General features: G+C 35.2%; 2 protein-coding genes across 2 annotated transcripts; one reads left to right on the top strand and one right to left on the bottom strand.

Annotated features, from left to right (window-relative positions):
* The first annotated feature begins 6288 nt into the window (after window positions 1–6288).
* Window positions 6289–7474, top strand: LOC125473189 (glyoxylase I 4-like). Its single transcript, XM_048575661.1, has 3 exons — window positions 6289–6540; window positions 6735–6837; window positions 6922–7474. The coding sequence occupies exons 1-3, from the start codon at window positions 6377–6379 to the stop codon at window positions 7207–7209; spliced, it is 555 nt and encodes a 184-aa protein (XP_048431618.1). The 5' UTR covers window positions 6289–6376; the 3' UTR covers window positions 7210–7474.
* LOC125473188 (pentatricopeptide repeat-containing protein At1g09820) lies at window positions 7054–9844 on the bottom strand. The gene is made up of 2 exons (XM_048575660.1): window positions 7690–9844; window positions 7054–7182 (listed from the first exon to the last, which is right to left on the bottom strand). The coding sequence occupies exon 1, from the start codon at window positions 9701–9703 to the stop codon at window positions 7892–7894; it is 1812 nt and encodes a 603-aa protein (XP_048431617.1). The 5' UTR covers window positions 9704–9844; the 3' UTR covers window positions 7054–7182; window positions 7690–7891.
* Between the last annotated feature and the right edge of the window lie 340 nt (window positions 9845–10184).

Raw genomic sequence — 10184 nt, 5'->3', positions numbered from 1 at the left:
GCCGACAGAGAATTTTTTTTTTTTTTTTTTTTTTTTGGTGACAATGGGGCATCAGCCTGAAAAAAAAAAAAAAGATTACATAAGGATATCACGAGGTCACGAGATCCTAGTTATGTTTGTAACTAGCAATTGGCGACAAGAAAACAGAGCTTTATTTGTTTTGTTTTTGTTATATTCCCTTTGTCATGAATCATGTATCTTGAATTAATATTGAATTAAATAGAGGTTATTGGAGTTTGCTCAATGGTGAGGATGAACTGTGTGGCGAATAGAAGTAGGTTAGGTTAAGAGTTGGAAAAACTTCTAGATAATTAATAATTAAAGAAGTAGTGATTTGAAGAGAGATGTTTATGCTATCAATGAGCATCTTCTAAGAGACCTATATTATCAAAAATTCGAACCTAGCTATGATTCGGTTAAAATTATATATATGATTACCAAATGAACAAACTACACATATGGAGTAGGTTATGTAAAAGTTAAAACTGATGAAATTAAGAAATTATTTTCAATAGGTCTCTTTGGCTACATCAAAATATTCCCCTTCCTTTTTTCTAGACCTCATCGTTTTAACACTTTTTTCCCCTTGCTAAATTAGAAAATAGTACATCAACATATAGTCATGGAGGGTTAAATGTCACTCTTGACTATGTTTTAGCTCTTAAAAATTCATATTTAAAAAAAAATATTGTAGTGCAAAATTTTTCATCTCCAGATATGCAAGGTTAAATCTTTCTATCTTGACTTGAGATGCAAATGTTAGGGCACACCAAGGGGCTTAAGGGCTTGATATATGTAACATGTCCTTGGCTAAATTTGGCCCTAATTATTCTTTTAAGCAAATTCATTTTGGCCCTTGATAGGAGACGAATTTTGCACAAATCCAAGCTAAAAGTGGCCCATAGGCCTTAACACACTTTTCTCCTACTAAATTTAGAAAATACAAGTACTTGAATACTTAAACATAGCTAGGACCTTCTAATATATAGATTGTATTTCACTTACATGGCACAACATATACATCTGTCTTTAGGTCTGTTTGTATTCTTAAAGAGATTTTTCAGTATGCTAAGGACACGAGTTAGTGTACCACATATCAATGATACAAGTGAGGTAGAATTTATTTTTGGATTCTTTAGATATAAGCCCATGCAACACTTATTTATTTGAACAAAAATCCATCTCATTTTAAACATCCAAATAAAACCCAAATTTGAAGTAGATTGCCATGTAAAGAGAAAGAGTTAGTGTTTGATATATCTTTTTGCTAAAACCCAAATTTGAAGTAAACTGCCATGTTATTAAATGCATAGGAATCGTGACATTTAAATTTTTTTCCAAACCCCCATAAGGTATTTGAAGACATTTAATTGAATGAAATAATGTAAAATAAATGTAGATAATAAAGGAGATACCCAAAGTAAGTGTTATTAGGGTAATTTGGACATCTAAAAATACAAATTTTGCCAAGCCAAACTTAATTATGGATATTGCTTAGTTAGAGCCTAGTCATTGGGTTTTTGTTAGAGAAACTTATCATGATGGGTTTTAGTTAAAGAAAATTGAATTTCAAGGGGTGTACTCATATTTTCAATTCTTTAGATATAAGCCCATGCAACACTTATTTATTTGACAAAAATCAATCTTATTTTAAACATTCAAATAAAATTCAAATTTGAAGTAGACTATCACGTAAAGAGAAAGAGTTATTTGTCTACTTATGATGATAGACATTTGATATATCTTGTTGAGGTACAAATAGAAGGAGTTCGTGTCTTTCTTACGTGAGGACAAAGAACTTTTCTTTTGTAAATCTAATTGTAATTGCAATGTTTTATGATGGAGCAATTGTCAATAAAGTGGGCTAAAGAAACTATTAATTATAGGATGGACTGTCATTATCCCAATTGTCCCACATTAGTCTTGAATATCCTTTATTTACACACCTTACTTCTACCATGATCCATCATAGAATTATATAATTTAAAGGTTATGTTAGCAAATCAATTATTTAGATTAAATTTTGTAAATCATATGACGTAGTTGTTGATAATTGAATTATTACTTAAATATTGATTAACATGTTTATTTTTATTGATGACACATTACATATTTTACAAATTTAATATAAAAATTAATCTACCTAGCATTACTCATAATTTAACACACCTCGCAGTTGTGATAATTAAGCATAAGCGACAAGCACTAAGAAGTAGATCCATCTTACTTTTCCTTAGTTGTTGAAAACAAAAACCCAACTAATCCGAGCGGACGTTGTTTCTTAATTGTTATAGTTAGTCGAGCTTCACTCTTATATCTGGTAAAGAAAAAGAGCTTCACTTATATATATATATATATATATATATATATATCAATTAAATATTAATTGAGAGCAATGGTTGACAACTAAAGGTATATCTATATATGTATATATATATATATATATATATACACATACAACATAAAAAAATTACTTTCACACTTTCGTTTTCTATCTTTGCTTTTTTAATTTATTTTTATTTCTTAATTATTTTCTATTCATTAAAAAGCAGAGGAAGAAAAAGAGCTGCATAAATCAGTTTCAATATACGACACATATATGTACGTAGCAATATCTTCCAGCATAGCGTGCATGGCAGCATCTTATTAAAATCTTGACGTGTTAGGTTTAATGTTACTTTCCCATCAAATTAAAGGTCTAGGAGTGACATCTTTAACCAAATAATTTAACCTCTGCCGGTGCAAAAGCACATGCAAATATTGATTAAAACATTAATGTGCATTAGGTAATGAGTTAATTAATAGGGTCATTAGTTTATGTCAAATATTAATTCACTCCTCCACCCAAAAAAATATTCGTTCACTCGCATGCAGCCAATTTCAAATGTCCAAGAAACACACAGTGCTTAATTAAAATAAAAATTATACATCGATATTTTTACACTAAGGGAAGGTGAGTTGGCAAAATTATACATCGATACTTTTACGCTAAGGGAGGGTGAGTTGGCAAAGTTACATAATGGACAGCCTAATTTGGTATCAAATTTGTCATCCACAAGATTCGAACCTAAGACCTCTCACTTTCAAGTGAAGATAAGTACCATCAGACCATGGTACTGAGTGGCAATTAAAAAAATATTTAAAAATAAAAAAATAACAGAGAGTTTTAACAAAAGGTCCGCAGTACTGTTTATTTTAACAAAAAAAAAATCACATTTTTGCACTAAAAAGTCAATCCTGGTACTATTCACGTTACCCTTTATTTTGTCATTATTGTTAAAACTCAAAGTTTTCAAACTTTTTTCATTAATTTTCCTAAAATAATACTGAATTTAACACCGGTCGCTATTTCTAGCGATTTTACGAGAGACATATATTTGTCAAATTGTGTGTGGTTTTAACTTTAAAGCATCATCATATTTAATCTTCAAATCCCCGCAAGAAATAAAAAGTTAGATTGCATGATTATATTTTACAACTTAATCCACATGAAAAGTGTGTTAATGGGCTCTGAAATTCAACCGATTTTTCCAATTTAGAGCGTGACTTAGTTTTCATGCACCAAATTATATCATAACTTATGATCGGTTTTTACCCATTACAAGTGGAGCGATTAGAAAACCCCTTCAATTTTATAGGACCCTGTAGCTTAATAAGCCCAATTATTAGACGATATATAAGAATCGCTACTACAACATGTCTTGGCCACAGTGTTGCTTTGTTATGTGGTCTGCCAGATTATCGATGGGAAGGTTGAAGGCTTGTTGTGAACATGGACTTGCGGAGATGGAAATTGAAGAGCAGAATTCTAATGTCTGATTTTCCACGGCCGCTTCAGCGGAATCAGATCTACAGACTACAGACATGAGAGGAGAGGAGGACAAGTGGAACTTCACTTATGCTCGATAAATACAGTAAAAACTCTCTGTAGTGATATAATAATAGAAGTTTTAACAAAAAGCTCACGGCACTGTTCACTTTAACGAAAAACCACATTTTTACACTAAAAAATCAATCCTGATACTATTCACTTTATCCTTTATTTTGTCCTTATCGTTAAAACTCAAAATTTTTAAGCCATTTTCATTAGTTTTCCTTATAATCTATGCGTCGTCAGTACTAAAAAGTGCAAACCAAATATCAGAATAAACAAAAATATGTTAATTGTAGCTAGTTCTCCATAAAAAGTTAAGATCAAATAAAATTTTTTATAGTGTAGGTGTCATTTTTTTTTCTTTCTAATTTTACATCCTGGAAATCGACATGCTCCGTTACTAACTCAAAACCTCAAGAGTATGAGTAAATACATTTAACCACTTAAACAATACGCACCTTGTAAGCAAAAATTAATTGTTTTTATCTTTTTTTTTATATACCATCTTGGTAATCGACATGCTTCATTACTAACTCAAAACCTCAAGCGTATGAGTAAATGCATTTAACCACTTAAGCTATAAGCACCTTGTAAGCAAAAATTAATTGTTTTTATCTTTTTTTATATACAAGTAATAGTTGGGAGCGGAAAATCAAACTTAAGACCACGAGTGCAAGAGTGTCACATGAGTTACGTTGAGTTTGGGTTCATTACACAGACATGGCAGGTTAAGTAACTAGCCCGACCTAAATACAATGGATATAAACTCATAAAACCAAAGGTCCAATACTCTCCTATTTCCACTTATCAAACGAGTTTTGAACTGAATCTGAATCGATCAACTGAGTGAATTGAATACTTTGCCATAGTTTCTAGGATTATAGGACTTTCCTCCTCATTTATTTTTTTTCTTTCATCAAAGTAACGATTTCAATAGATAAACTTCAACAATACAACAAAGAAGTCTAAACGATAGAAAAAGCGCCAAGCTCTACAGGGCACAAAGAAACGAGCCCAGAAGCAAAAAATTATCCCCGACAAACGCCTAAACACAAGATCTAGACCCACCCAAAAATATAGAAAAAGCTGCAATACATATGAAGGATTAAAATGGTCATGACAGCAGTTTCTGTCACTTTCATATGTTAAACAGTAAACAGACAGCATATGAACAAATCCCCAAGTTCAGGCTGCATGTGCTAGAAAGAATTCGAAACACATTCAAAACATTTTGATCATCACCGTTCGAAAGATAAAGAATGTCAGGTGGGAGAGGAAACATCACAGAAATTTCTCAATATTTGGCACCTTCTTGTTTCCCTTTCTTACAAGCTTCAAATAACTAATGGAAAGGCCTTTATTCCATTAAGGTTGAGTCGAAACTTAAATCACCACAATTATTTTGTCTTTGCTTTAGGTTAGCAAGCAAGCTGTGTGTAACCCTTTGAACTTGAAACGGGTTAAAAAAATTTTGCATGGTGTATAATTTTAGTACTTATCTTTTCCTGTACCAACTAGCTTTTGGTATAAAGTTATTTCTCTTCCTAATAGTGGAAGATATCTCAAATTCGAATTTTCTTTTTCATTCTGAAGGAAAAAGAGAGGGGCCCTCTACTGTGACTAGGGTTGGTTCGGTATGGGATCCTGAATCCCAAACAAAAAAAATTCGGGACGGGAATTTGAAGACCAATCCTGAACTAAAATTTTGGTATTCCCAAATTTTGGAATTCCCAAAATGTTTTCTTTATTTCGGGAAGGGATTGGATTTTGAGTTTTGGGCTGAAATTTGAGATTTTTGGGTTGGGGCTAAAATTCGAGCTTTTGGTCTACAATTCTTCATATCAATTGAAATTTAGGCTCTTTACCTCTTACCAATTTGAAATACCAATTCATTCATACAAAGTCAAATTGACGTTCCAAAGTTTCAAACTACTTAATTTCAATTCTTCTATTTATAATATAGTCTACTATCAAACTACTTAAATTCAACATTCAACATGCATGCCACAAAATAAATATCCTATATATTTTCGGTTCGGTTCGGGATTCTTGGATAATTGAATATGTAATCCCAATTCCCGTACCAAAAAGTTCGGGATCGGTTCGGTATGAATCCCGAAAATTTTAGTATTATTGGTTTGAGAAATTTTCGGTATAGGATCGGGATTTTTTTGGTTTGGGATTTTTGAGAAAAATTCCAGCCCTAACTGTGACATGGTCGATGTGGCATTCAAAGATATTACAACCCTCCCACTATATGAAGGTGTACGGTAGCTAAGAGGAAGACTAGGTTTAACTTGCCTGATACAACTTGTGAGAATCTGCTAGGAAAGTTCCTCGCAAGAGTGAAGATGATGTGCAAAAATTTCTAATTGAACTTGAAAGACGCTCCAAAGTGTGGCTTTATAAAAGGCAGTCCCTTCTAGTCTTGTGATGCAGGGCACACGAAAAATCAAAGAGAGACTAACTAATTGCAAGTGAGAGTTATCGTAAGGGTGTGAAATGGAGATTGAGGAAGTAAGCAACTGCGAGGCACTGCCTTTGCTCTCTTTAAATCATGTGTCCTTGTTGTGCAGATCAGTGTGGACTTCTATGAGGTTCTATGAAGAAGTGTTGGGGTTTGTTCTCATCAAACGCCCCTCTTCTTTCAACTTCAATGGAGCCTGGTTAGCTTTCTCTCTGTTATCATGCTTTTTAGAGTGCGAAATAATAAATTCGATACACATAATGCCTATAGGATAGACTGGTTTTTCATATGCAGCAAAGTTGAATGTGATGGTTGTATTCTGTAAACAAATACATGTGTATCCACGGCTTGTGTAAAAGAAAATAACAAGTTAATCTGTCTGACCTTGTGTAGGTTGTATAGTTATGGCATTGGGATACACTTGATTGAAAGTCCAGCAATGGAAGACTATGAATTGCGACCGATCAATCCCAAGGACAACCACATCTCCTTCCAGGTAAGAGCTGTACTGCTACTTATAGAACCTGTAATATTAATTGTGGTCAAATATAACAAATATTCTTCGTTGATGAACATGCAGTGCACTGATGTTGGACTTGTTAAGAGGAGGCTGCAAGATATGGGGATGAGGTATGTGACAGCCGTGGTGGAGGACGACGGGGTCAAGGTAGACCAGGTGTTCTTCCATGACCCAGATGGGTATATGATCGAGCTCTGCAACTGTGAGAACATCCCAATCATTCCAATCTCTGCTTGTTCCTTCAAGCCCAGAGGTAGCAGTTTCAAGAAGGCACCGACTAGTTGTGGATTCATGGAGACTCTGATGATGGAAAGCTTGAGCCTGGACATGATGAACTTCTCATTTTGAGTTTCGAAAAGAGTGAAATGTTTCACTACTTTTTGATTAAAGAAAAATGTTACAAGCATACTACAGTGTCTATATATCTATCCTGTCTTGGTCTGAAGATAAGTTGTATTGGTTTTCTGCTATGTTTAATAAAGAATTGTGAGGAAGATTGGGTTGTACTGTGTGTATGAATATACTTAATCTCTTGAAGCCAATATATGGCATGTGATTAAGCTCATATTAATGAAAAAAGAAGCTCCCAATACAGTTCTAGTTATTTTGCCCACATAGAGTTGGATACATATCTTACGGAAGTTTATCTTTCTTCACTACTTATAATTTGAGGTTAAATGAGGCACATAAATTGAATGCATACAGGAAGGTTCGAAGATTCATATATTTCTTTAGGTTTGAACAGAAATGTCTCTACAAATGAGGCACATAAATCAAATGCTTTTCTTTTTTCTGTAGTATGATCAACATTCAGCAAGAATCACAGACCTTGAAGAGGTGGGAGAAGAGACGAGAGTGAACTGTCTTGGTTTGATCAGTGGAGTTGAGATGCTTGTGATTGATGCTTTTACTCCTATTCTCATTCATCAAATATTCATCACCTTCGGATGTGGATGCATACATGGCCTATTTATATCGAAGAAACATTATGGTTACGGTGAGGCTGAAACCAAGTTTCTCATGTCAGTAGCTAAGAACAAGAGATATTATACAGATGTCCATCTATATCAGGAAGGAAACCTTTGTCCATCATTTCTTCTTTTACAACTTCATAAGTAGTTCGATTTGGGATCAAACCTTTCTCCAACATCTCATTAAGAAGTTTATTTGCAACTTCAAGTTTGCCCTTCATGCAATATCCCTTGATCAACACGTTGAATGTTACAATATTTGCCCGCTTCCCTTCTTTCTCCATCTGTGCCCTCACATTCAAAGCTGCCTTCATGTTTCCTTCCCTGCAATACCCATCCATCAAGGTATTGTATGTCACATGGCTAGGACTCAAACCCTTTTTGAACATCTCATTCAATAACCTTTCTGCCTTTCTGGACTCCCCTCCTTTGCACAATCCATCTATTAATATATTATACGTTATGGGATCAGCTTTCAAGCCCCTACTCTCCATTTCATCCAAGAACTTCCTGGCTGTTCCCACGTTTCCTTGCCTACAGAAACCAGAAATTTGGCAGTTAAATGTCGAAGTGTTGGGGGAAACCCCTCTCTCTGACATTGAATTAAACAACGCATATGCTTCCTCCATCCTCTCATCCTTACAGTAAGCATCGATTAGCATATTATAGGTTATAACATTAGGCGCCATACCTTGGTTCCTAGTATCATCAAACAACTCTCTAGCTTCCTTCATCCTCTTCTTCTTGCAGAACCCATTTATGAGTGCATTGTAGGTAACTATATTTGGCTTCAAACCAAATCCAAGCATTTCATCCCGCAAACCACAAGCCTCGTCCAGCTTCCCATTACAACATAACCCATTAATAAGTGAATTATATGTAACCACATTGGGTTTCAAACCCTGCTTCATTTCCTCGAAAACCTTGAGTGCAGATGCTACATTTTCATCTTTACAGAACCCATCAATCAAAATATTAAAAGTAATCTCATTCGGGCGAATATTATTAGCCACCATCTCCTTCAAAATGGCATCGGCTTTGTGCATCTTCCCCAAACCACCCATTTTGCAATACCCGTCAATAAGAGAATTATAAGTAAGCACATTCGGAGGGATCCCCCAAGCCTTCATGTCGTTAGTAATATCCCTTGCCTTGTTCAATTTCCCAACTTTACACAACCCATTAATCACAATATTGAAAGTGAACAAATCAGCCTCTATCCTCCTCCTAATAATCTCTTTGTAAACATACTCAACACACCCAATTTCTTTTTCCTTCACCAAACCACTCAACAAAGGGTTACAAGCCAATTTCGACAACTTAAACCCGTAATCACCGGCTCTCTGAAACGCCTCGAAACCCAACCGGGTCCTCATATTTTTCACATATGCCAACACCAACATATCAACTATAACACAATTTGCACAAAACTGACTCCCACCCATTGCAAGCAAGTGAAAAATCGAAGAAACCGAATGCTTTTCATGGCTTCTAACAAATCTATCCAAGAAAGCTCTGATATCCGAGTACTCTTTCACATTTGCTAGGGAGTGCAAGAGCCTACAAGTAAGTTCAAGAGGGTGTGTAAATTTGGGATCCTTCTGGGACCAAGTGAAGTACCTGAGTATTATCTTTGAGTCAGCTCCCGAGTCGAACAGTTGGCGGGCAACTGTCACAAAGCTCGAGTCTTTGAGATGGGTTTTGAACTCCGACCAGTGTTGCTTTTCTATGAGCTCTGAAATTAATGGGAGGTTGACTGGCGGCGATGTTGGAGTTGTGGAGGTGGAAGTTGAGGAGCGGAGTCTGGTGCAGGTTCGGCCAGCATGGAGGCATGCGAAGGAGGAGGAGGAGGAGGAGAGGAGCTTCAGCATTTCTTTGTGGCGGGAAAATTAAAATTGGAGGGAAAAAAAGGGGAAATTAAATTAGGGTTTGAGTTTGTTCGTAGCCATGGCGGTTCTTCTCTGTGTAAGCTCCAACGGCCATTTTTGTGGAGTTTCTGGAGGATTAGTTCAACGGCTGCCGCGTTTTTATGTATAATGAGTGCCGGGCCTTAAACGGGCCGGTCTGGGCCTAGGAATGAAAGCCCATTTCACTTGTTTTTAGTGTTTGAAAAGTCCTTTTGGGTAAATTACATTTTACCCCTTCAGGTTTGGTGTCGATTGCAACTTCTTACAGCATCTTAAAAATATTTCAATTTCATACATTTACTTATCATTTTATTTCAATTTCTTACATCCGTTAGAAAATTCGTTAAGTAAACCGTTAAGTGATGATGCGGCAGATATAGGATTCACATTTGTGCTGACATGGCTCCCAAAATTGTGCCACGTGGCAAATATATATATATTATGC

The sequence above is a fragment of a genome, unplaced genomic scaffold, assembly GCF_019419815.1.
Source record: "Pyrus x bretschneideri cultivar Hongxiangsu unplaced genomic scaffold, Pyrus_bretschneideri_v1 Contig8, whole genome shotgun sequence".
In the NCBI taxonomy this organism is placed as follows: domain Eukaryota; kingdom Viridiplantae; phylum Streptophyta; class Magnoliopsida; order Rosales; family Rosaceae; genus Pyrus; species Pyrus x bretschneideri.
The sequence above is the reverse complement of the archived record's forward strand: the minus strand, read 5'-3'. Positions and strand labels throughout refer to the sequence as shown.